This window comes from Melospiza georgiana, chromosome 9, assembly GCF_028018845.1.
Source record: "Melospiza georgiana isolate bMelGeo1 chromosome 9, bMelGeo1.pri, whole genome shotgun sequence".
NCBI lineage: Eukaryota > Metazoa > Chordata > Aves > Passeriformes > Passerellidae > Melospiza > Melospiza georgiana.
Window position 1 is genome coordinate 24,438,620 of NC_080438.1, and position 27,310 is coordinate 24,465,929.

A 27,310-nucleotide genomic window follows, 5' to 3' on the forward strand; every position below is an offset into this window, starting at 1 on the left:
GGATCAGGACAGGCAGTTGCCAAAAAAAGAAATGTAAAAAAGCCCAAAATAACCAAGTACATTTGCCCTAGGGGACTGGCAGGTACATGAAGCTCTAAAAGTTATAGATGCTTTTACTGGAATTGTAGTTTGCATACAGATTCCTTTTCCCCAGGACAGGCATTTACTGAGATCCAAGTACTCTTTAAAAGGAATCTGGATGTAACAAATGACTGTTTCCTCTGGGGATTTAACTTCTCAAGTTCCCAGTCAAGCAGCAGGCAGATATTTTGCTTGAAGTTAAGAATAAGAATGAACCCAGTGGTCTCTGTGTCAAAAGCCCAGGATGTGAGCTCCTGTTAGGTGTTTGAAGAGATTCTAGTCAATCCAAGCCTTCATTCGATGGCTGTAACCACATAAATACATCTTTATGCCCACAAACAAGAGAGAGTTCAGCAGTGCACCTTTGGATGGGGTCCTTCTCCACCTGGAGGAAGCTTGCAATTGAGATAAAAATACACAAAAAAGCTATGGACATGCTGACAATTGTGATGCCCACCCATCTCAATGAACATTCTCCCCTACAGCTATGGTCATACCAGTTCCTGCCAGGTCTTCATCATTTCTGCCTTCCTGCCTCATGGCTGGGCTGTGGAAGAGTAAAATCCTTTTATTCTCTGTTATGAACTGCCTCCTTTGCAGCAAGCATCCAGCTCAAACACTCTAAAAAATGAACCAAATAGATTTTAGAGCTGTTGATGTGAGAGTCCTTTGCTGGCTGCTCTCAGGTCAGGCTGCCATGGCTGCTCTTCACAGCTGTAGTGGGATACTGGAGAGCACCAGCTCTGGGTGTGCTGGGCATTCCTCCTGCCTCCCCCTCTTTATCCCTTGTTCCCTGCCCAGCTCTGAGGCTGGTGAGAATCGAGGCAGCTCAGCAGCTCAGCTGCTGCTGGTGAGTGCTGCAGAGCAGTTTACAAGCCTCATGTCATAAGCCCTGTAAATGCCTAGTAAAACATGGAATTTAATGGAAGCGTATCAGCTCATTTTAAAGCTCCTTCACCTGGTGCTGAGCTAACTGTTGTTGTGCTGCCTTTTTTAATCAGTTACCGCCAAATGTGTGCATGTGTGAGAAGGGTTTTAAACGTTTCTCTGTCCACTTCCAGGAGAGTAACAGACAAGCCTACAATCCTCTTATTATGCCTTTGAAACAGAGTCCATTCACTGTTATCTGCAGCGCGTGTTATCATGGGGTTTTCTGCAGAGCTTCTGCATATCCCTAATGTTTCTCACACTCCAGGTATGTATCTGTTAGACACAGACCTAGCAGGCACACACACAGCTCTGCAGGAATGTCTAAGTGCTTTGTTTGCTGGGTGAAAATACAAGAGGAACTCCAGCAGTAGCCATTAGTGATGCCATGTCAGTCAAGGCCTGAGACATTGATGCAATCACGTTAATTCTCTGGGTTAGAAAAGGACAGAAACTCAACACTCTGCATGATGTTATCCCACCATATATGCCCCAAACATAAACACCCTCCACCAGGCTGGAGGAAGACCCTTCTCTCCTGGATTTCATTTAAACAGTGCAGCCCTAGTAGCCAATTTGTTTTTAGAACATTCCAGGTGTCATCCTCTAAATTCTGAACCAATTCATTTACAACATTCAGTCATACTAACTGGAGTAATTTGAAACTGATTTTCATTTCTAATGGTACCTTTCCATCCATTTTTCTTACTGAAAAAAGTTACTGTCCACACTAATGGGTAGAATTCAAACAATTAGACTGAAAGTCTGTCTTCCATTTTCATGCATGTAAGGTATTCATATATCTCAAAAATTACAAAGAATATTTCAGTCAGTCACACAAATCTGAAAAAAATGGATAATCTTACCTAATGTTAAAACATATCTATTACTGTCACACAGAAGTTTGCATGGATCACAGAGTTAGCATGTAAAACCTGGAGAACACAAAGAGATAAAAAACCACCAACAAACCTAATCCACTTATATAATGGCATGAAAGGGAGTAGTACTGTGATCTTACTTGCTACAAAAGCTGTAAAGAAAGGAAGCTGACAGGTATCATTACTTGTCACCAGAGCAAACACAAGTCTATTCAGAGTTTGTTCAGTATTTCTACCTGTCCACAGGAACAACATTAGGCTAAATTAATATTTTGCAGAATCTGGAGATCCTAATTGGTTTTGTTCTCTAAAAGGAGCCAGTATGGCTAGTTCTGGATGTGTGATCCACTTTGTAGTCTCTTTTCATGGTTGTGGGTGACCTGAATTTGAGGCTGAATCTCAGTCTGCACTCCTTAATCCAACAGTAGAAGCTTTGAACAATCCTAGCCTCCCTGATCCTGTTTCCATTGAAAGGAAAGGGAAATGGGAAAAGGGAAATGGGAAAAGGAAAAGAGAAGGGGAAAAAGGGAAAGGGAAAAAGGGAAATAACAAATAACATCACAGTGGGACAAAAAAAGCTCTAAGAAATACATCTTTAAAGACAGATTTCCAGAGTACTTGCACTATCAATTCAGTTCTTGGGCTTGCTGTATTTCTTCCTTTTTGTGCTTGAGTTGCTGCCTGCATGTAAGTAGATAGTTAATAGAAGCAGCCCTGTCCTTGGAGGCCAATATGAGCTGACTGCCTGTGTCTTTGGTTCAGGTCCATTAAAAAATCCGAGCATTAATTAATCACTGACTTGCAAATAGCCTGTTCCAGGCTAAATTGGAATGCTCTGCAATTGTTTTACTTTCGGTCACAGGCACTTCAGTGATGTGAAGCTTCCTCCCCTGCCAGGACAGGATGTGCATAAATCCAGTGGCTACTCCTGTGTTGGATCAGACCAGTCTAGAGCCTGTTCCAAGCAGCTCCATTGCTTCCACTAACCAGAAAACTGCACACGTGAGGAAAAGACCTCACAGGCAGTACTCTGGATAGAATTCCTACTCTGGATAGAATTGAAAAGGAAATAATAAAACCTTCCAGGGCAAAATGCCAGTGCAGCATACTCCATGGGCAAAGAGCCTCCCTCTGCTTGCTGTCTGCCAGGCCAACCAAAACCTGCTTCTCCTCCTTTTCCACTCAGCTGGGTGGAAACCCTAACTGCAGAAACCAAGCTGCTGCTTGAGCTTTCCCTGTGCCAGGGGGAAGGTTCTCTGCTCTGGATCCTGTTTTCTGTGCCCCAGCTGCTGATGGGATGAACAGGAATGGAGCAGGGAATGGAGCACCTCTGCCTGCAGCAGGCAAGGCAAGCCAAGCACATGGAGATGTGGGACCCCACAGGTGAAACTTCTGCCATGTGAAGCACACACCAGAAATCTTTATAGAAAAGGAGACTAAGCCAGTCTGATCTACCAGTCATGAAGGAAAACATATCCAAGGGAATCATGATCTCGTGTATATAGGGGCTCTTTCCGTTCCTCGCTGGAAAAACTGTGTTCTTGATAAATAAGGAATAGAAACAAGTAGTTTTCAGCATGAGCAGAAAATGAGGAAGAAAATTAAAGGTAAAACTAAGGCACAGGTTCTTGAAACACCAAAATACCATCTTAAGGAAATAAATACCTAAACCTAACAGTAACAACATTTTCTTCCACAATGGCAAGATATACTACATTTGTGCATGTTGCAAGGAGCTTTTCCTTCAGTTAACTTTACTGGGCAAAAAAGAGCTTCTATTGCAAATGCTCAAGCCTGGTAAATCACTTTTAATATATTCATCTCCCTCCTTCCCCCAAATTTCACTTTCAGTGGAGAAGTCAAACCAGAAAAGCCCAAATGAAAAACAATTCCTCTCCCTGCTCCCTGCTCCCTGTTTCTTGCTCTTATTCCCACACTGAGAGCCTATATACATGGATGGTGAAGAATCGTATCTCATATGAAAATTTCTCCCTTGCTATCCCCAACTTCCAAAATGCAGGGGAGAGGTAAATAGGCAATCACGGCTAATCTCTCTCCCTCTGCAGTGTTTCTAAACCTGTGAGAATTTCAAAAGCTGCCATGATAGAATGACAAAATGAAATAACACACCCAGCGCTGAAGTATGGGCACTGGCTGTTTGATTGAGCATGGTGACAAAAAGACAAAGAAAAACATAAAAGCAGATCATAAGACCAGTCAGAACAATTCTACAAATTGCTGATACATTGAGATAGCCAGATGGATATGTGTTTTTTGAGGAATGAGACACCGCTTCTATTTGAGCACTCAGAAAGGCCAACAACTTTGATGGTTTTGTTCTCACAATTTGACTTCTATTTCTTTGTCAACTGGCATTGAAGATTTGTCCTCGAGGCAGCTGCAGAACCTAATGGATCCTTTTGGCTGCAGTTCAAAGGCAGAGAAGATATTTTACTCAGTACCAAAGATGCACTCTCAACTTGCTATTAAAACAATAACACAAACACAGGGCTAATGAGGGAATAAGGAGAGAAATGAAGAAAGAAATGGAAGGCTGTGGAGGGGAATGGATCACAGACTCTCCAGGACTAGCTCCTATAACAAGTGTGTGAGACAATCTCCTACAAGAGGGAAATGGCTTATTTGATCTAATGTCTTTCTCTTCTTGAATTTCCACAGTATGGAGAATCAATATGAGGGAAATTAAAGCATCAGGAGCAGACTCACATTTCCACTTGTGTGTGTTCCTATCTCAGCAAACTCTTACGGAGACACAAGTATTTACCTTAAGTGCCCGGTCCACGTGTGCTGCAAGGGGATGGATTTCAGAAGGATACAGGCTTCCTCGGTGTAGGGCACGGCAGGAGCAGCTCCAGCCAGGATGTAGCTGTAGAAGGAGACCTCCAGAGTGTAGCAGTAGGATGTGTCATTGAGGAGCCCCCCAAGGAAGCGCCGGCCTGTGCCGGCTTTCACAGCGTCCCTGTTGAACGACGTGCTGGACTGCAGGAGCAAGAACACAGGAGAGCTCAGGAGTGCAGCAAGGGAAGGAGCCTCTGAGAGGACAGAAAAGCTTCACTCACACTGCCAGACCCCATTTGCCCTGTATAGTCCGCTCTGGGCTTTGATCACGGCCTGGAGGGGAAGCACGAATCTGGCACACAGGCTATAAATGATGCCTGGCAGACCCTCACAAAATTCATCTGGGCTCACCATTAATATCAGCTTTTCCTCTTCCCTCTCAGATAACACAAAGCAAGGCTGTCATATGCAGGAGTTGAAAGTGAGCCTTCCAGATCCCCCTTGCTCAGGAGTTAAGCTGCACCATTACCTGGATATTGGATTCCTTTGTCTCCACTGCATTCCCCTGTATCATCACCATCCCCCCCAACCCTTCACCTGGGCTCTTAATCAAAGCAGAAATACAGTGGCATTTATGTTTTGGTGAAACTTTCTCACCTAAGATATTTGACTGGTTCTTAAATTAGGTCACAGAAATTTCCACTTCACTAACTTCAATGTTAAGGGGGTTTTGCTCTCTGGGTGGAAAAATCTACCTCACTATTCTACAGCACCAGCAGCACAGTATAAAAGGCAGTATTTTGTGCTATTACTGAAGATCTGGCTGTAAGAACCCTATAGCTTTATGACTATTCATTTCAGGGGTGGAGGGGAGGACTCCAAGCATTTCCATAAATGAGTTTTAGCTCTCCTTTGAAGGCATGACATCTGGAGACTAAAGGGCAGCTCATCTTCAGGTCGATTGAAGTCTCAGAGCTTGTTCCTACCAACTAGACAGAAAAATGGATTCTGATTTCATTTTGATTTTCAGACTCTATTCAGAAACCTCATAACCATTAGGCTGAGCCAATCTGGGCTGAGCACAAGCTAGTGACAACCACAAAAAAAACGATCCAACTTGGATCTGTTGTATAAAAGGTCATTACATCTCCTGCTGTAAGAATTTTATGTTGCCAGTGAAACACAAAGGACCCTTAACACAGCTCAATGTTCAGTCATTGTGCCCATGGTGAATTCTTTGAGCTGTCCAGTGTCTACCTATGGAGCCTTAGGGCTGCTACCTTTTCTAGCCAACACCATGTGAATATTTATGAAATCCATCTCTTACCAAAACTGGGAAAAGAAAATTTCCTGTGTATTTAAGAAATGGGATGCAATGGTTCAAAATACTGAACTTTTCTAGACTGATTTTTCTAGAGAAAATCAGGTTAATACTGAAATGAGCAACAACTCTTGATAAATACTGTATAACAGGAAAAAAGCAGAAAAAAGCAGAAATACCTGTGGGTTTATTAACATTCTGAATGTCTTGAAATCTCTCTCATGTTGTAAAAAGGAAGGTTTTCCAGTTTAATTAGAATAAAATGGAATTGGGTTTCTTATTAGCATTATATATAGATGTTTCCAAATGCAACTTGTTGTCTTTTTGGTAACATAATATTTAACTTTGTGGTAATTTGTACACAGAATGCATTTTCCTATGTAGATATCATATAATTTCTGCCAAATTACATAGCAGAAGCCTGTAGGATATTCTGAATACCTGTGGGAGAGGGAGCAAAGCACTCATAAGGAATGCTGGGAAAATTAACTGTTAATTTGATATATGGGATAAAATACTTTAAGAGGTCTACAAGAGGGAATGTTCTCTGGATTCCAGCAAAATAAACCTTCAAAAGGCCACTGAGATCCTGAGGCAGAGGGAAGCTTTGGCCTCAGTTAAATTTCAGAAGCAGAGGAAGATGATCATGCTCAGGGGATTGCTTCCTGAGCCAAGTGAGCACCAACTTCAGTGGAAGGTGAAGGTGCTCCATGTTCAAACAAATGCCTGCAGTGGAACTTTTAATGCATGAGAGCATCAGCTGCTGGTGGAAACAAAGGAACAGGAAAACAAATGGCTCAGGACAGGATATTGGGCTTTGTGTGCAGAGGCATCGCTCACAAAGGGACTAAGCTAATTCTGAGGCTGTATTTGGCACAGGAAAAACAAGGAAAATGTGGGAGGAGGTGACTCAGGGAAGACATTAGGGATATAAGTACTTCAGTGAGTAGGAGACTCAGTTACTGATATGGAACATTTGAGAAGATTATGGAATCTCATCAACTCTGTTGAAAACAAATTGTACAAGTATCTGCTGAGTACAGTTGGTGGTTTTGGGATACAGTTTGCACATGAAATCCTTCTCCTATTTCCCATTATCTTAATCAGGCTAAAAAGAAAGTTATGAGTAGAATTCCTAATAGATGATTCTTGAGATGAATCTTACATAATATTTTCATCACAGTTCTTGGCACGGCAAAGGAGGAGCATGCCAACAAAATTTGCTGATGACACACTGTAGAATGAATCATCATTATGGAGGAGGTTCTGAATATCATACAAATAAAAAAGCAGTGGGATGACTTTGAGGGCCAGAGTGATTGTAGTCAGATGAAACTCAGCCACACAAGTGCCTGGTCATGCACTAAAGCATAATAATAAAAAAAAAAAAAAAATCTGCAATAGGCTAAAACCTTGTCAGCTGGAAATATATGGAGAGAGAGTCGGTTGTGTTACTTCACTGAAGTGGTTTTTGCTTTCTAGAAGAAGTTGAATCTAGTTATTGGCAAAATTGTATTTGCTGTATTTAAAAAGTGAGGCATAAGTAGTTTAAACATTATCAAGACAGTTACATAAATGGTAAAAAAAAAACAAACAAAAAACCCCACCAAAATTAACAACTTTTCACAGTTTGAAATTTTATAATGCTATTTCACGGAGCTTGGGGCTTTGGGTTTTATTTTGGGGGGTGAGGGACTGTGTTCCTTTTTCTTTTTCTGAGTATTTGTTTAATAGAAGAGTTTCAGTTTCAGCTGTCCAAAATTACTTGAAATGGTAAAGCATTAATAAATTCCTCTGTTATTTATTTGCCAAGTGGTAATGAATTGCCAGGAATAAAAACCGACCCTTCATTTAGGTACTCAAATGTAGATTTTTCAGGTTATAATTGTCCTCATTTTGAAAAAAACAAAAATCTGATGGCATAAGCCAACTTGGTGTCTTGGGTAAAAGATAAAATCTCTCATTTGACTCAAGAAGGTTGGGGTAGAACATAACAAATACATGTTCTAAAACAGCAGCTTGGGCCAGGCTGTAAAGAGAGTATTATAAGCCAAAATATGATTTGATATTTTATAGGAGAAAAAGAAAACTACAGATAAAAGAAAATTTAGGTAATGACAAGAAAGAGCAGCAGGTACTTGCTGAGTCTGACCTTCTACTCACTGTTTTAGCTCAAGATAAAGGCAGTGGGGAAAAAAAATTAAAACAACAACCGGCAAAACTTTGACTCCTCACCACAGCTGATCTTGAAGTTTTGCCCATGCACATTTATTTAATCAAACCCTAATCTGGGGAAAAAAGGGGTGGGGGCGGCAAGAGGAGGGCAAAAACACAGGGAAAGTTGTCTGCAAATGAGTCTCTTTCTTTTCTGGGAGAATCTATTTCCCTAAACCCCTTTGCAAAGCCAAACTGAAGTCATCATTAAACAAATGCACTGAGCAGGCACAGCAGGAGAACAGCTAAACAAATATTTATTTCTCCAAGGCTGAAACGCATGGGAGTGTTAACAACAGCAGCAGTGAGAAGCACAGTCTGCAGGGTGGGGGGAACACCAAAGACTTTGAAGTTCCTAAATAGTGATATTTGTATAAAATCAACAGTAATGCATTATTAAAACACACAGATACATTAAAGCTCACAGAAGGACTTTGCTTCCCAGCTGGTGTGAGGAAATTCAGTGAACAAATAGCTATCCACAGAACTAGAAGATGCCAAGAAATCCAGTGTAAAAAGAGCAGAGAAGGAAGGGTGAAGGATTCCCTTACTTTCTGGTGGAAAGAAACTCACCAGAAAAAACAGATTTCAAACACATTTGGGAGCCTCAAGGAGTGTCTCTCTACACATCAGCCATTAGTGGCAGCTTCCCCAGGCCTCCCTACCAGACTTCATTCCTCCTCCCCATGCTGTGCTGAGTGCCAAACTGTGTGACCAGTTTCCCTGCTGGGAATGGCAGGGAACAGCCAGGCAGTACAGAGACATTTGGGAACCAACTGGACCTTATTCAGGCATTGCAGCAGACAAAGATGTGTGGAAGGAAATAAGAAAAAAAAGGAAAAAAAAAAAAAAAAAAAAAAAAAAGCATGTAAATTCTTTTTGGAGTGATTTCAAAGCAGAAAAGGATCTTGGCCCTTGGCCCTTACAGATTCCCTGTAAGGACACTCAGTGGTCCAGTAAGGCTGGTGCCCCACAGTGTGTCTCCTGAGTGAATTCAGCCCCCTGGTAGGCAGTTTGTGAGCTCCACAGCCTGGGCAGCTCCCACAGGCCTGAGGGACGCTCTTGGCTCCTCAGCACTGCTCCACCTTCCCACTAACAGTGACCGGTGTCACAGATACATTTTATGAAAAATCCTTTCCTTAGGATTTTTCCTCCTGAGAAGCTGAGAGGCCTCAGGAACAAAATGTAAACAGTGATTATCTGCTGCTGTGGAATGCAACAGGTGCATCTGTGATTTGTCTCATGTGGTTGTTTCTAATTAATGGCCAATCACAGTCAGCTGGCTCGGACTCTCTGTCCGAGACAGAAGCTTTTGTTATTATTCTTTATTTTTCTATTCTTAGCTAGTCTTCTGATGCAATCCTTTCTTCTATTCTTTTAGTATAGTTTTAATATAATATATTATAAAATAATAAACCAAGCCTTCTGAAACATGGAGTCAGATCCTCGTCTCTTCCCTCATCCTCAGACCCCTGTGAACACGGTCACAACCGGAATGAACACACTGGGCAGTCCATGTTTACAGTGTGCTGATTGCCTCTGTGTGCCTCTGGCAGTCACAAGACTGGCTCCAAAAGGCAAGGAGGGACGTTTCTCACACATCTGAGACTGAATTTGTCCCATGTACCCTTTTCAGCCCTGATAAGCTTGGATTCTGAGTGGCCATGCATGGTGGGAACATTGGCTGGCGGGGTCTCCTCCTCAGAGAGGTCTCAGAGGGGACTAGGCCTGCTTCAGCACCTGAGAACCTCAGGCTGCACAAAAGGAGAAATTGGAGGCAAACACCACTAAAACTGGATCCAATCTGGAGTGGAAGAAGGGATAACAAAAAGGGATGAAATGTCAAGCAGGCTGTGTCCAGCCAGTGAGGAATAGGATCTTCATTCTCCCTTTCACTGATGGCAGGACAAAGGGACCTTGTCACCCAGAACTTTTCTGGGGAATGAATCTTTGTCATCTTCTGAAATTGCTCAGCACATTAAGAAGAAAGGAGCAAGGTATGACCACAGTGTAAATCAGATCTTGCCAGGTTCATAACATGGGATCCAGGATATGGACTGCACATCATTTATGACCAATCCTAAGGTGTTTCCCCAACCTAGCAAGAAAAGAAAAAAAAGTAGAAGGCATTCAGAAAAATGCCAACCAGGCAGAAATCTGGTCACAGGCTTTGACAGAATGCAGAAGATGAAATTCTGGCATAGCAAGGTCCAGGGAGGTTCCTGAAATTCAAGAGAGAGATTTTTACCAGCTGTTCACATCTCTTGCAACACAACTGATTATGGATGTGCCTGTGGAAGGAAGTAGCAAACTGCATATATCTTCAAAAATCTGAGCTCTAGTGTGCACATGAATGATTCCCAGATGAACACTTCTCCTCACAAAGAAAGTACCTGCATGAAACTCAAAATAAAGAGATCTTCCCTAAAGTTTCTAATATGTACATAGACAATGTAGGTCCAGGAAGGGTTCTACAATAGGATGTAGCATGTGCAACTGAATGCTCAAAAATCATAAAATTATGTTAGGAATCTTTCCTGGAGAAAAGCAGAGACAAAAACACCAAGAGGATTCATAATTAGAGAATATTTTCATATTGCAACATACAATTAAAAATATGCTTGGTCAGCCTATGCCATTTCCATAGCTGTGTTTCACAGCTGAGCCTAACCACTCCTAAAATACCCCACTCCAAACCCAGCAAAACTGCCCACATTTTGCTCATTCTACAGATAAGAAATAAACACTTTACCTGCTGGGGTAAACTGGGATTATGCATACAAGTTGTTTCATGTTCTTCAGTGATCACCACCCCACCAGCAATGGCTGGGTGTAATCAGGACTGATTTACAGCATCACCAGAGCTAGCTGCTGATGCTGCTGTTATAGATGAAGAGAAAGGTTTTTTCCCAAAGCAGGTCCGACCTCTATGAGCCCTCAACTCAGTGCCAGGTGTGGGGGAAAAAAAAAAAAAAAGATAATAAAAAAGTTAGTGCTCTAGGAATAAAGGAATGGTGCACTTGTCATCAAGGTAGAACAGACGTGCCATTGGGAAATGGACTTGAGCCCAGGCAGTGTCAAATCCATCTCAGAGAGCAGTTTTACAGTATCAGCTATAACTCACTCTCTCTCATTTTCTAGAATGCTTTATTGAAGTCTGCAAAAGTTTGAGAAAGGGCACAGAAATGCACTGGCTTTGGCATCTTTGCCACAGACAGAGCTGATTCCTGCCACGGTGTGTCCAGCTGCAAAACTTCACCTCCTTACTTCTCTGGAAGCACTGAGCAAACTTCTCACTTCAAAAGCCAGCTTAACTCTCTAACTCTGTTACAGACTGGAAAGTAGATGTGCTGGTGTGGTTTGGGGTTTTTTTGGGTATTTGTTTTGGTGGTTTTTGTGATAGGCTAACACCAACTCCATACCTGCTGGGTCTGGAGACTTGGAAATTATGGCGTTTGGGAGGCTGCTACCAGGCAGGCTTCTTCCAATTTATTTAACAAGCTGCAGTCAGCATCAATCCCCAAAGCAGACAGCTGATCTGAAGGAGGGAGCAGGCAAAGAGGAAGGATTCTGGGAGCAGAGGTGTGATGGAATGGGAACAGAGCTCAAAATTACTCCACAATTCATCTCACCTTGCAGCTTAGCCATGTTTCTGATACACAGAAATAAAACTTATTTCATCTCAAAACCAATTGTGACTACTGAAATCTGGGAAGAGGAGTTTTAGAAAAGTTCAGGATCATTTCAAAGAGGAATTCCATTGTTTGAGGCTTTTCCAGGTCCTGTAGGAACAGGCACATTGGACTGATAATTTCTGTGAATAGGGCTCACTCACTCTCACAGAAGGCTCTGCAGTTGACAGCATTTCCATAACTTCTGTGCCTGGTAGGAAACACTGAGGTGGGCAGAAAAGTCTGGGTTAGCTGGGGAATATTCTCTGATCTAGAGTTTGATTTGCTGAAGTCTGAGGAAAGGCAGGCAGAGGAGCCCTGGAATAGATTGACCTGCACCATGAAGGTGAAAATACCTAAAACTGAACCTTGAAGACCAAACAGCCTCAAGCCCTAAAAGATTTTTAATAATTCTCCTCCCTGTTTCTTTTTTCCTTTTTCCTCCTGCTCAATGGAAAGCAATCACCCTTTTCTAGAGGTAGCATCACTGTTGTAGGAGTACCATGAACACAACCTGCCTAGCACCACATTCTCAGGCTTTAAAGCGCAATTCTCCTCAGAGAAATAACAGTTTAAAGGTACATTGTCACCACACACACATCTGCTCCCCGAGGGGCTTCATTATCCCTCTAATGTGCAGTGCAGGAATACCAGATCTTTTCCCCTCCCAAGTGTCCTTCAGTCATGCCTGCTTAAGTTTCCTGATAAAAACACATATTTGCATGGTCATTAGGAGAGGTGTTGGAAGGAGGGAGCTTTATAAGCTCTCAGTTTATGCCTCAAGACCAAAAGTACCAAATTAGTTATTTTTTTTAAAAAAGAAATTCCGCAGCTAGAAAAGAAACTGGCTCTCACGGTTCAGGGTTTCAGCTGTTCACCTGTGAGAAGTACAATAGCTGCACTTTTTACTGCTCATTAATATCTGTGCTCTGCACCTTGAACCAGCACCAGTGCAGGGGTCTGGCCTGCATTTCCCATTCCCCAGAATCCTTCCCCACGTGCCCCTAAACTGGTTGTACTCCCAGCTCCCACCTTCCCCAGTGCTACAGCTCTGAAGTTGTTCATTGAGTTTGCTGGCTTTAGCTCAGCACTAACACGACTGGGATCCAAATCAAACCAGCAGCTCTCCTGAGGGACAGCTCCTTAAACAACACCTGCAGGGTGGAGGTGGCCTGAGACCTTCACAGAGCCAGGCAAGGCTTTTCCTACAGAGCTGGGCAGCCCATCACAGCCCACCTGGAAAGAACAAGAGGAGGAGGCAGATTCCACCACATCCTACCCTCAAAGCAAACCTCAGAGTTCTTTGTTACTGGATCTGCCATCCTCAACACACACACTCAGAGTGTATATCCCAAAATATCCTTCCTCAGGTCCCCTCAGCTCCTACTTTAGTGAGCCTGCATCTCCCCATCACCACAAGTGACAATGTCACCTACTCAAACATTACCCTGTCACCCATTACCCACGGTTAGGCTGGGCCTTCTCTCCCTTTTATGAGCCCACCCAAGCAGTGACCAGTGATGCACACAAATAGGGGATCTGAAATGTGTCAGGTTAATAATGAAGGAATGCTTTTCCCCCTTTTTTTTTACTAACAGCAGCCTCTGCTTCTCAGAGCACCTCCTCCCCCAAAGATGGCAATGGTGGCATTTCCTAGGCTAAGCTCTGCAGAACAATCACACTGTTTAGAAAATAACTCAAGTCTCTGGAGTTCTCACTTTCTCCATTTGTCAGTAGAAAACGAGACATTTCCTCAAAATATACAATAAAATAGCCTCTAGCAATAGCCTGCAATGCTTCTCTTTACAATACTTTTATGAGCGTGAGCGTGGTCTCCTGGGAGTGCTTTCATAATCATTTATACAAATGACAGAAAACTAGGACAATGAGAAGCAAAAAGGAAAATACAGCCATCATGCACCCAGTCGCTTTGAATAGTTTGCAGAAAAAAGTGTTTTTCTCCATGGCAAAGAGTTGTCCTCACTTGCAGGCCTAAATCAGGGGATCACAACCTTCCTGAGGTGGGACAGGATGCTGCTCCCAGAGCAACACAGTTCAGCTCATTGCTCACACTCCTTCTTGGCTCTCTCACTGCCCCAGGACAGTTCTCTGAGCCAGAGGTGTATTCTACATACATTAAAATATAATGTGGTTAAGAAGATAATACCCAAAAAGATATCCTTCATGAGGGACAGGTGTCCAGTTCTTTACTACCTCCCTGTCCCTCCTGCACAGCACAGTTTGTCCCATCTGAGGGGATTTGTGATGCTCTGCATGAGGGGCAGCTTGCAGGAGAACCTAGAGCATTTCCTTTCATTGCTGCTGCTCTGGGAGGCTGTCACCTGCTCCCAGCACGTTGACATTAGGTAAGAGTAATGTTGGTCTTTGAAAATAAACCATAAAATTGCTATGAAATCTTGTTTATTCTGTGTACATTCTAAATTTCTACCTGTGTGGGGATGGAGAAGGGACTGTCAACTCCTGCATGCACAAACAACAGGGCAAGAAGGTACTGAAAGAAAATCCATTTGTTCCAACACATCCCCCACCCTCCTTCTATTTTCAATACAAATTCAATCCTCTGTACACAAGGAAGGGTGAACTGGTGCAGCACAACATAATGGAACAGTTTCATTTCACTGAGACTCTCCAAAAGGCAGAGTCCTTGTGAGACCAAAGCCTGTAACACTGAGAAGGACAGACTTTACAGTCTGCTCCCTGTGCCACCAGAAACAATAAATAAATAATTAAATAAATAAATAAACAAATAAATAAATAAATAAATAAATTTCCTGTCTTGGCTCACCCGGCCCCCAGAATAAATAAATAAATAAATAAATAAATAAATAAATAAATTTATGGAGCAACACGTCCAAGAAGCAGCAAGCAGGAATGCATCCCAGAGGGGTGCTAAAGCATATAATAGCCGTATTTGTCTTCCTGCATATGCCTTGGTACAAGACTGCAAAAACAGGAGGCAGGATCATTTGTTGTGCTCAGGTTTTAAGAGATTTCTGAGTAGATCTGTTAAGCTTGCATGACATTAACAAAACCTACCTGAACACAGCAGCTTTTGCCTTTCTGGGAGAAGAGTCTTTTTTTACCAAAACAGCAGAGAGGCACTTAGGAGGGGGTGATGCAAGTGAGTATGGATTTTACTTCAGGATAAATTCCAGGCAACTTTTCTACCGCTTCCTCTTCCTTGCCCAGCCTCATACAAGCTGGGTTTTTTGTTATTTCAGAACAGATTATAGGGATTTGATCATTCAGTGCTCATATTACTGCCTCAAGCATTTGCACCACCACTGCCTTCAGAGGGAGGTGTCCAGCCAGGGTGAATCACAACAGCCCAGAGAGGCTGCCATAGGATGGAGGAGGTTTGCTGGAACAAACACATTTTCCCTAAGAAAGATTGGATGGGGGGATGCTGTGAGTATGAGAACAGCAGACCTGGAGTTTGTGGATCGAAGAAAGAAAGTCAGCAGAAGATATAAAGAGATTAAAATGTTTTTCTTCGTTGCTCTGTGTTTGATATCCAAACTAAAAAAAACCAAAAACAACTGAACAAAACACCACAGAAAGTACTAGTGCAAATCATTCAATATTTGCATCTTCTCATATTGCTGAGACAATGAGAGTCTCTAAAATATGTTTTAGGTGACAGTGTTATGGCATTGGAGTTAAGAACATGCTTCCCTAAAGGAAACTTGGTGGGTTGCTGTCTAGAGACTTCACTCTTGAGTGTGAGCATGATATAAAACAGGGAACTGCTGACAAAGAAACAAGACTTGCTCTTGGGACATCCAAGTTTTATTCTCCAATTTCTTCAAGCAAATTATTTCTCATCCATTTGTTATGTCTTTCTCAGCATGACTGGAAGCTTTTAGGGCTGTAGAATTCCTCAGCAGTTACCCATCATAATGGCACCCCAAGTTTTTTTCAGGGTCTTTGGCTAACTCTGGCACACAGAGGTCAAACAGTGTTTATAAGGAAGGTTGTCTGCTGGGAGGCTGAATACAAGAAAATTAAATGAGAACTCAAATGTATCCCAAGTGCTACCAGTTCACAGTCTAAAGGAAAAAAAAAAAAAAAGAAACCAAACTGACTGGATCAGGCCAAATACCTCTGCCTGGTTTTTATCCTTTAACTGAAAAGAAAAGCAATCTTTGCAAAGTGTTAAAGCCACCCAAGAATGGCTGCAGTTGTTTCTTTTAAACGAACCAGAGAGAACAGATGGTGTCCTCTCATTCTGTCACAGAGGTCAAAGTTAGCCACCTCTAAGACTAGCAGGTTCTTGAAATGCTCAAACGCTCAAGTCTGGTCCTTATGACTAATCCACTCTCCCCAACAAGAAAGGTCAAATGAAGAACATCCCTACAAAAACTGCAACTACTCCAAGCCATGGCTGATGTGTAATGCACTCAGACATGGTGTCAACAGCTGCTCCTAAAACACAGTGAGTCAGCCTTTCAAAAGAGCATGCCAGCTTTCACTGTTAGACCTTTCATATGGATTACATTTACTCCCCAGTGTTTAAAAATATCTTTCTTAAACATTGAAAATATAAAATGTTTTCCTTAAAGATTTTGTCCCTTTTGCCCAGGCAGCTGCCCAAGAACGTCTCATGTATTTATTTGGGAGCAAAACATCAAAACATCCTAGCCTTTCTTCCACTTTCCTTTTCTCATGCTGACAGCTAAACCAAAGGAAGGCCTCTGTTTTCTGAAGTCATGTACCAATGAGGAATTTCTGGTCCCTTTCACAACTTATGCCTCTGAACCACAGTCAGCCTTCCAGAGAGCTGTGGGATCACGAGTTCTGCCCAGCAGACAGGGCACAGAGACACTGGGTGACTCTCCTTTGGTCCTGTAACAGGCATGTGGGTACAAATCCCCTATCCATCCCCTACTCTAATCACCAACCTCCCTTGGATACTGTCATTTCAATAAAAAGGCCTATTGGCAATGACAGGTGAAGAAAGCAGCCCAGGCATGAAATGCACTCTAAAGTATATTAATAGAAGGTTGCCAGACGAAACGGCACAAGGCATTTGATCGCATCATCTCAGGCTTGTTGTTCATGCTCCTTTGCATCTGGCTGTGTGATTCCTGCCAGATTCTTGGCTGGAGGAGCAGAGGAGGATTTGCCTGCCTTCCCTAACCCGTGCCGGGCTCAGCTGCAATCACGCAGAGCGCTGAAAGAAATCCCTTTGAGTTGGGATTCATTCCGAACATGTAAAACCCAAATGACTGCTTCTCCAAAGTGAATCCCATTTCACAGCAAGTAGGTTATTAGTGTGGAACTCCATACAAGTAGCCTGCATTCAAAAGCCCTCTGCATTATTAATAGAAGATGAGCTTTTGACATCAAAGGAGAACCATTATGTATGCTAAACGGTGGCAAAAATTGTACCCGCACTTCAAACCTTTTCAGCGCTTTGTCCCTTGTAAATCAATCAAGGTTGACAGATGCTTTAAGGAGAGTAATCTTTTCAATGATACTGTCAATGGATAACATAATGGAACATTGTCTCTGTGCTGTGTGAAGACATGGAGCTAGTCAATTATGGACAACACTTCATGCAGCCGCCAGTTTTCACTTGAAGTGCTGCTGTTGAAGTATTATAATCCCAACAAATGGCCACAGCAGCATACAATGTAAATGAGACCTCCTGAAGCTTTGGAAAATTCATTAGTAACAACAGTGGTCCATTCCCACACTTTCAAACACCAGCCTGGTAATGTTAACGATGCACTTCCCCCCTTCCCTTTGAGCAGGCAGTAGGGCATATTTACATACACTATTTTAAACCTTCAGCACATTTCTCCCCCCCATTTTGGATTCCTTTCCTCTCTTCACCTGATATTTTCAACAAGTCACATAACCCACATGGCTGGAGGCTGGAAACAAGAAAACAGACCTTCCTACTTGGGGACAACGTCGTCACTTCACACATGTGAGACATTGGAAAAATGGCCTGGAGGGATGGCAGGGGAAAAGCTTCCAGCCTCAATGCACCCAGTGCCAGTAGCACCTGGGTGGAACTCTGCTCCAGAGTCAAAAGGGAGAGACTGTGCTGTTTATTTAGCTATTGGCTTCTATTTCCTGCATCATCTTCTCAAGGATTTTCCCTTTGTCAAGCAAGGCTTGTGCTAAGAGGAACACTTAATCTCCCACAGTAGCAGAGAGAAATCCCACACTTGAGCACAGAATCTCTAAACTCCTATCAACTGCAGGTTTTCATTGCTATGATCTGTGAATGCCCCTTACCCCTAACGTGTTTTTGAAACCAGGTGCACACCAGAAACTCAATCACTGAGGGTAAGAACAAGCTGTTCCTTGAACCCAGCTTCCCCTTTCCCAGTCTCCAAGATGCAAGTATTGGCCAATTGAAAATCCTCTTGCAGAACAGTTTTCTATGGTAATATCAAAGAATTTCATAATTATACATTCTCTTTGCCACTACTTTCAACAGATGTTATCTAACCTTTTCTTTCAAGGTGATTAATTTTATTTCTATTTGCTAGCATATTATTATTTAGAGTATACAAGTAAAATCTTTGACAAATTAATATAAACATTGGAACGATAAAGTTGATCCATTTGATCAAAAGACAAAAGATCTGACATGGTGTGCCAGTAATTCAGAGCCAAAGGTTATTAAACAGAAGATGGAAAACCTGCTTTTGTTCATGTGTCTGATGACATACATAAGATCACAACTTACCACTGCTGGATAAGGTCAATTTGAGAGGGAAGATGGTAGCTAATAATAAAATTTTTAAGTAAGCTTTTTTTTGTACTGAAATAAAATTCAGTCAAGTAAAGCCAGAGATTTGTCATAAAGGCAAAAAAGAAAACCCAAAAAACCCCCAACAAAACAAAAAACTAGGAAAAGATAATTAAGAAAAACTGACTTACATAAGAGAAGTCTTCAGCATTCTGACAGAGTAGCTTGGGAAAAACAGCCTGTCTCTGAAATCTTTCCTCATCCTCAAAGATGTTCCCATACATGAAGCCATTCATCATGGTGGAGTGGGCATGGATGTCGATATAGAACTCCAGGTTAATCTTCTGTTGAGGGAAAACAACAACAACAAAACATTCAGCACGAGATAAATCATAACTGAGTTATGCAGGTGAAGCCTCCCATAAATCCAGTCCTGCCATTCTTGAGCCCATCCATGGTGCCAGCAGCAGGGAGCCACGCTGAAGATCTCACTGTGATGCACACAACCTTCCTGCCTCTCTGTGGGGGCATGTGAAATACAGCAAAGGACCATGACAGACATTTCTTTGTCTTTTTTGAGAATATTGGAACATTATGCACAGGACACTGTGCAAAATAGAGCCAAACCATCCTTCATTGTGATACAGGGCTTACTGCCAGTGATAAAAATATGCACCTTCCAGTTCTAGAGCATGATTATTTGGTCATAGCTTTTCCATCTCTGCACAGTTCTGCACTGAATTATGCAGATGTTCCTTTCTGCCAGGTGAAACAGGCTCAAAATTGTGTAAAAAAGACTCCAGTATTTCCTGTGCAGTTTATTTCTTGTGTAGAAGGAGAAAATACTGCAAATGTTTTGTCTTCCTCCCCTTTCCAGCAGTAACTCAACAGAAAAACTCTCCAAAGCAAGTGACTGGAATACCTCTCTGCTTGTGCAGGACTCTGCACCAACTCTTGCTTCAAAAGAAGACAGCAGGACCCCCGGCACAGAAGTGCCTGCTCTGCCCACACCCTTCCCATGGCACCAGTGGGAAAGAGGGAATGTTCACCTGGATCCCTGCACACAGTGCCATCAGCAGCACTAAGGAGTGGTACCAGAGCAAATTCCACTGAATTACCATGATTCCCCAAATTCTTACAACCTCTGGACCTGAACGGATGACATGGCAAGCAAATCCCTGTCACCTGGCCAGCATGGGGCCATTGGGGCTGTCCTGGTGCCCAGATCTCACATGTCCCTGCCTCAGCAGAGGGATGGAGAGGAGCTCTGTTGGCAGCAGGATGCTCATGAAGCTTCTCCCTGTACTGAAACACATCAGGGAGCTCTGCAGCCCCAGTCTCTCCTGCACACAAAGCTTGCTGGACTGCTGGGGAGCACTGAGCCATGGGGCACTCCAGGGGGACAGGAAGGCAGGTTGGGCTGGGCATCATTTGGTATGTGACACTAATATAATACAGATTTACTTTCCCCCTGGCAGAAAACCAGTGTTTAATAATACCCAGCAACTGTTTAGTTTAATTAAACAACCTAGAGAGAGTAATAATGCATCTTATTAAGCCTCTGCTATGTTAAAATGCTAGCTAATGCAATATCAATATCTGACCATGCTTCATAGGAAAGGGAACATTTGATTGTGTTTGACTCTAATACAATAAATTGTTTGCTCCTGCCAAAACATTCTGCTGTGCTATAGAGGACCAGCCCTGCAATAAAGCACACATCTGCTATTTGGAGATACAGCACTGAGGAGAAAGATTAGCATTGACAGGATGAAACACCACACAGGATTTTCTTCCTCTCCAAGCATACAGAAATTAAAAACCAAGATTAAGTAATACTATTTTCATGAGATAATTTCCCCATTACAAACAGAATTTGATGAGATCAGATGCACACTGGCATATCACCATAAAACAGAACATCTTGTAGAGTCTCAAAACAGTGATTTGATGAAGTGAGCAGATAATCTAGTTAAACTGGGTATTTGTAAAGCATGAATGTCCTTCACACAGAAGTCAGTGACCTAAGTCATACTTATTTTAGAACAACCAGACAGAATTCTTTATAGGAACATAGTTACTAACATAAAATAATCGAGAAGCACAGTGAGATATATAACAATGGACTAGAATAATTTGTGACTTAAGACAAATAAAATTGCTGGTGTAAACTGCAGGATTTGTGGTATGTCATGGTGTACTTATTAATTGATGGTTTTCAAGTTGTTTCCAAAAGAAGGTGGCCACAAACAGAGATGCAGATTGCTAAGACAATTTTCCAGACACTATCCAGCAAGAAATTCACCTGCAGAACACGAGTGACCTGAGCCTCAGCTTAGTATTCAATTATCAAGCTATCCAGTCTAACACAGTGTCACTGGAGTATTTTCTAAACTCTCCTAGGACCTTCACTCAAAAAAAATTGTTGGTAGAAGTGTCACAGAGAATATTAGAAAGTCTCCTGGTGTACTGAAATTTCCTTGGAGATCTTTTTTGCTCACCAAAACCATTTTCAAATAATCTGCTTGCAGTGGTTATTTGTAAGGGAAGGGTGTCCTTCATAGATATCCCCTTCACTTTAAGATGAACCTTCCAGATCCCTTATTTGGAAGCTGTGACATTAAACAGGTAGCTCATCGCCCAAATAAGTGTTCAAAAACATTTTTCAAGTCATCCATTTCAAATTAATTAAAAAGTAATTGTCTAAGTTAGCCCACAATGACTATTCAACTGGAAGTTTTTTCTGGTCTTTGTTCCTTAGCCTCCAACTGAACATATAAAAATTTCTATTTCACACATTCTTGTGCACTAAATTTAGTCCAAACTTGCAACTGCCCATCCTATTCAGCATGTTTTTAAACATTGCAAGAGTAATTGCTAGTTAGATGTACTACTTCCAGACACTGCTGTGTGTGAGCAGAACAGCATTTCAGTGTTTCACATTTCTCCTCCTCACATTCATTACTTTATCAAAGGGAAACATGTTCAGCATTCTCCATTACAGAGCAAAATAATTCAGTGCATTGTTGATATAACACGAGTTTCTAATGGAAAAAGTCCTTTTATTCCCAGACACAAAGTTATTGTGGCCTTAAAATAGACAATAACAGCCACTAGGACGCTAAAGGTTTGCCACCTCGTGCCTCAAGTGGTAAACCAAGCAGCAGACAATTTGTTGGCACTCAAGAATTATGCTATGCTCCTGAACAATAATTGTATTTCTGCTTCCTCTTTAGAGTCATAGATATTCATAGGTGCTTTACAAGTAAGAACTGTTTCCCCCACTGCCACCTAAGCAAATTTCAGCAGGGGAATAAAGTTTTATACTTCAGTTGAGGTTCTCTGGAAGATTTTGACATAATTACTAATCTCCAGCAATTCAGGTAGGATCACAGAATTAACATTTTATGGAATATATAATGTCACCTACTGATGGCAATTTCAGCAAAGTCAGCAGAGAGGTGACCTCCTGAAATTGTTGCTCTTGGAGATAGGAGAACTTTAGTGGGAGAATGAAGTAAATAAACAAATGTTTGCATTTACATGAGCACATGCAAACACACTTAACCCACTGCTCTCTGCTGCCATACCCCAGGGGTACCTGCCAATATCTACACATCACAACCCAACCCCATCAGGGCTTCTCTTGCTGCAGCACCTGCAAGTGAGAGGGGGAATAGATTCAGACATGGCTCAAAGTCTCATATTCACATTTTCTTTATGCAGAAAATAATGAATAACTAGGCTCAAACGGCTCTGGATGCCAGAGCTGCCTTCTGAGAGACTTACCAGTTCCATCCTACAATATGATATTAAACTCATCATTTTCTGCTTTAGAGGTAGAATGCAAAATGATTCAGAAGCCTTCTGAAAGTCATCATGCAATTTAATTCTCTCAAGAGCCTTTTCTTTGTGCTTACAAGCAGTGGCAGACTTTTCCTCTCTCACAGTGTTTCTTAAGTAAAGCTGTAATTACCTGGATGACCCAGGTTACAGAGCTCCAGAAAACAAAGGCAGACTTGGTCTTTCTTTTCTCTGAGTCTCAAAACAGAAATCACTTACTAGACTGACAGAGACAATGATTGAACCCCACTTCTTTGGAAAGAAAAGATTCTCTCCCTTGAAAAGGATGGTTTTTATCTCTTCTTGGCACTTACCATATAAACCTAGCATAAATAAACAAGCAAATGAATTTCTGCTCTAAAGTTCATTTGAATCCCTACTGTTGTGACATGCATTTTCCTATTGAGTCAGTCTGAACATTCTGTCAGCTTCAGAAATGTACATATAAATTAGGGGGTGGTGAAAATGAAAGAAATCATGAATTAAGAAAAAAAACTCGCATTGTCAAGAGAGGAAATAGGTAAAGTAGTACAGAAGCTGGTTCATGATGGCACAGAGAAAGTTTTGAGAAAATAGAATCTCACTTGTCTGCATTTTTATTTCCTTCACTGAATGCCTTTTGGAAGGTCAGTAATTAAAGAGTAAAAGGAAATAACTATGTTAATAGCCAGTGCTGATGTGACCAAACTTAGACTTTGAACAGTGCAATTATGATTCTTAAGAAAACAGAGGTTTAATAAATAAATAAATAGAAGTCAGTAAATGCTATAATAAAAGGATAAATGTGCATTGAGCCCAGAACATGAGCCACTAGAGAGACAAGTGATGCAGGAAGAAGCCAGCTCTGTCCACCAGCTGTCACTTCAATATGGATTTTATTAATTCTTGGGCATAGCAATTGGTTTAGAGAGAGAGGCATCCAAAAGCCTTCTCCACTCCAATATTTCGTATAGGGGAAGGGATAAACTCCTTGCAATGTTTTATACAAGCTTCTAAAACCATGGACTGTCATTTGTTGCAAGGAAGGGAGCAGCCTCCAGGCAGATTTTGTGCTCTTGCTGCTGAACCACTGTTTGGAGTAAATGGACATTCAACAGCTGGCTCAGCAGATGGAGTGTGCCCCTTTTCATTCAGGGGACATTCAGAAATTCCCAGAAGAATAGGTCCTTTGATGCTTCCTCAGGTATGTCTCCGAAGCAAAATTCCTCAAAAGAATCTCTCAAAAGAAAATTTTGCACGTGTGTCTAAGACATCCCTTTTGACACAAACACATTGTTACCTCAGGATTAGCTATTTTGGCAATGCTTACAGTGGTGACACCAGAAAACCACAGGAGCACAGCATTCTCCTAAGGAAAATGAAGGAAAACTGAGCATTCAGCATCACATGGCCAGCAGTCCACATTCAGCTACAAAGCAGCATTTCTTCCTCTTTTAGCCCAATTGAATTGTGCCCGGTGCTTTGAATTACTCCTTGGAGATGTGTGACACTTGTCTCCTTCTGGCTTTCCAAGGGAGCATGAGGTGGGATTCAAACTGCCTGGATATGGTACACACATTTTCAAGCTTGAAATGCCTGCATTTGGATGCCTGGTAAGGTGGATTTTACCCAAATTACTTTTCTAGCCCTGTATTTCCCTCACCACCCCAAAAAAGCATTAAATTCTTCCACATTTTCCTCTGCTATCCTTTATATAACCTTTGACAAGTTAGTCCAACAGAATCATCCTCAGTTTTTTCAGACAATGCCAGCCACCTCTTATCAGAGGCACTATTTCACATTTATACCACTCCCCTTTTGTAACCATAGGGACAACATCTTTCTCCTTCCATTCATCATCTCACAGACCACCTGCTCATTCACCTCTGCAAACACCATGGCAACAACAGCAATTATTTACCCAAGAAATTAATCGTAGGGAAAGGAGTTACTATTTTTAAAAAACCTCAAGCAAAAAAGGTTTCCTCATCTTGTTTCCATAGAAAGGAAGATGCCAGTTTAGAACCACTCTTGTTCTCACTGATATGAAGCACAAAAGACAGTTTTGCTTTTTCTGCAGACACCTTTACAGTCTGACAATGTCTTTTAAGTGTCCCTGCAGAAGCCAGCACTGATGTGCCACTAATTCTGCATGACCTTCCAGCAACTCTTCACAACACTTCAAGCATTTTTTTCAGAACATTTCAATGATATTCCAGGAGCTGTTTTCTCTCAGAATGAACCACTCCAACCCAATTGCTATTCATAAGTAACTATTTACCAACCCTGTTTCATGGCAAATAATGATAAATAATGATACCTCTTGATGGTAGGAGTAACCTGGCATGACTCCCTAGAGCCTCAAAGGGGATGGAGAAGAGAATTCTGTTTGTCTGTGGTTCAGCAAAAGGATGGAAGCCCATCAGTACTGCTTTCCTGCCTGCCTTAAAAAGCAAGGAATGCTTTTATCCAGAGAAGAACAGGAACCTGAACCCTACTCTGGTGTGCCCATCAGCCACCCCAAAAGGAGCCAAACTCAGAGTGCTGGCCTCAGAGTGGGAGGTCAGCAACATGCATATTCTGATCCTGCCTTGTTATCTGCTCGCTTCTCTCACCTGCCAGAGCAGATAACAACACCTCCTGAGGATTAGCTGACGTTTGGAAAGCACTTTGAAGATATAAAGCATCACAGTGTGTGCGAGTGAAGTGTTAATTCATCTGCGGGGCCGGTTCGCTCTGACCCCTCTGCAGAGACGTCCAGTTAATGTCAGCTCTGGCAGGTTTTGCATTCAGGCACCTGTCCACCAGCCCCTGGACTGCAGCCAGCAATTCACACAGGACACACAGGAGCCGTCAGATGGCAGCAACATTTGGTCATGACAGGCCTGAATTGGATTTGAAAGGGTGACCTGGAGGTGAAAGGCTCTATCGAGAAGCCACTGCTGCTCAAATGCATATTAAATTAGAGAGGCTCCAAAGAGACAATGTTAAGACCCAGATCAAGTTTAGGCAAGACTTTCAGCTCAGCTGCATGGACAATTCTTGTGTAATTTTTGCTCTAAATGATCATGACCAGAAAATATACTCTTATGGATTTAGGGTCTGACCTCAAGCCAAAACTAGGAGTGTGAGCCTGAAGAAGTCCAGTGCTTGTTCTGTCTCCTCCTTCCTCTGTCTCTCATATGAAACAAATGTGCACATACACTCAGCACCATTGTTTTTTGACCTTCACAATTTCTGAAATCTTTCCTTGCCTGAATTATTAGAACAAAAGAGCAGTGGGACTGAACAGGGTCTTGGAGCATTTCCTCACCCCAAACTTTGCTGGTTTTACTGGGCTCTGCCCATCTCTGCCCACTTGTGTGTCACCAGCAGATGATCCACAGAAAAAATTTAGAAATTAGAATTAGAAACAGAACAATCAGAAAATGCTTTAGAAATCCTACCTTGCTCACTCCTCTGCTACTGAACAGCATTGGCTCTACAGAAAGAGGGCTCTTCAGAAAAGACAAGTGGCAAAAGAATCAAGAGCTTTTTAGAAGAGGGGAGAAATCCTACTAGAAAAGAGAATAAAAGAGAGAATAAAAGAAAGCAAGCAAGAGGGAAAGAGTAAAAGAAAGGCAGAGAGAAGATGAGGCAGTAACTGTTACTTATTCTCTTATAATTAAAGCAAGAAAATTAGGTTATGAAACAGAAATATCTAAATGACCATGTTTTCACTGGATAATTAAATTTAGCTCTGGTCTGGTTGTGAAGGTTCTCCCAGCTGAAATGCTCCCAGTGGCTGTATTGAAGGTTTTAGCATGCCTTGGTGCTGATCCTCAGACAGCAACTTGCTTGCTGTGTGACAATACACAAGCCATTTAATATCTTCAGGCATCATTAATTGCTGCTTATACGCCTGCAACTATATTAAGGTCAAGAATTCCTGTTCAACTATTCACTTCATAGCAGTATTAATAGCTTTGTGTTTTACCACTAACTTTTAATTATACCCCTGCAGAACCCTCGAACCAAGGAGCACAGACTTTACAAGTACATAAATAAGGACCAAAGACATTGCCTGCTTCTCTTCTAATTACAAAGGCAAAGAGTGGTAGACTAAAAACAATGGCTAGGAGTTATGGCTCCCTGTCCCCTAATTTCCTAGGAACTCTTGCAGTTGGACAAATTGTGTGTAAGCAAATCAAACTCTTTAACTACCAGTTTCTCTATATTCTCTCAAATAATATATATCATTATTCACTATTTCTTCTTAAATAAGTAGCAGCTGGCAGAATATAAAGTCATCAGGCAGAAGACCAAAGGCAAACAAAATGAAGTGTTTTTTAAATTAGCTTATACTGCAGCACTTACTGCCACTAGATTTTGGCCAAAACACAGGTGAACAGAAAGATCAATTAGAAAAATTCAAAGAAAAATTATGTTCTCACACTCCAAGCAGTGAGCACAACACCTTGAACATTAAATCCCAAATTACACATTATCAGTAGCTTTGCTCTCTTTTTAGCCTATCCCTTAGCATCTGCAATAAAATTCTGAGCCAAATAGACCTTGGGTTTGATGCAGCATCACTGTTCTTATTTTCCAATTACACCTTAATTTATGCTGCAGAATGAGACTTCTGTAGTTCTTAAAAAGGTAAAGTGTTGATTGGTGGTGAAAAGTATGGGTATTTCTACAGTTTAAACTCAATCTCCAAAAAGAGATTAGACAAATGACTCTAAGGCAGATCCTGATCTATATAAAGCTTTCAGCTCAACAAGCCCTAAAACAATGAGAACAATAAGCAAGACATCAAAGGTCAAAGTCCATTTTACAGATGTAAAATATTTTAGAGGCCCCCAGATTATCCAGGAAACTG

The 27,310-nt window shown here is 41.8% G+C and overlaps 1 protein-coding gene across 3 annotated transcripts in view; it reads right to left on the reverse strand.

Annotated features, from left to right (window-relative positions):
* The window catches only part of LOC131087102 (BEN domain-containing protein 5-like), an 877,799-nt gene that overhangs the window by 73,690 nt on the left and 776,799 nt on the right, over positions 1–27,310 (reverse strand). For all 3 annotated transcript variants that reach the window (XM_058030505.1, XM_058030504.1, XM_058030503.1), the window contains 2 exons: positions 18,816–18,968; positions 4,727–4,889 (listed from right to left, as the gene is read on the reverse strand). In XM_058030505.1, coding sequence (XP_057886488.1) covers positions 4,727–4,889; positions 18,816–18,968 — 316 coding nt within the window. The remainder of the gene's footprint in view (positions 1–4,726; positions 4,890–18,815; positions 18,969–27,310) is intronic.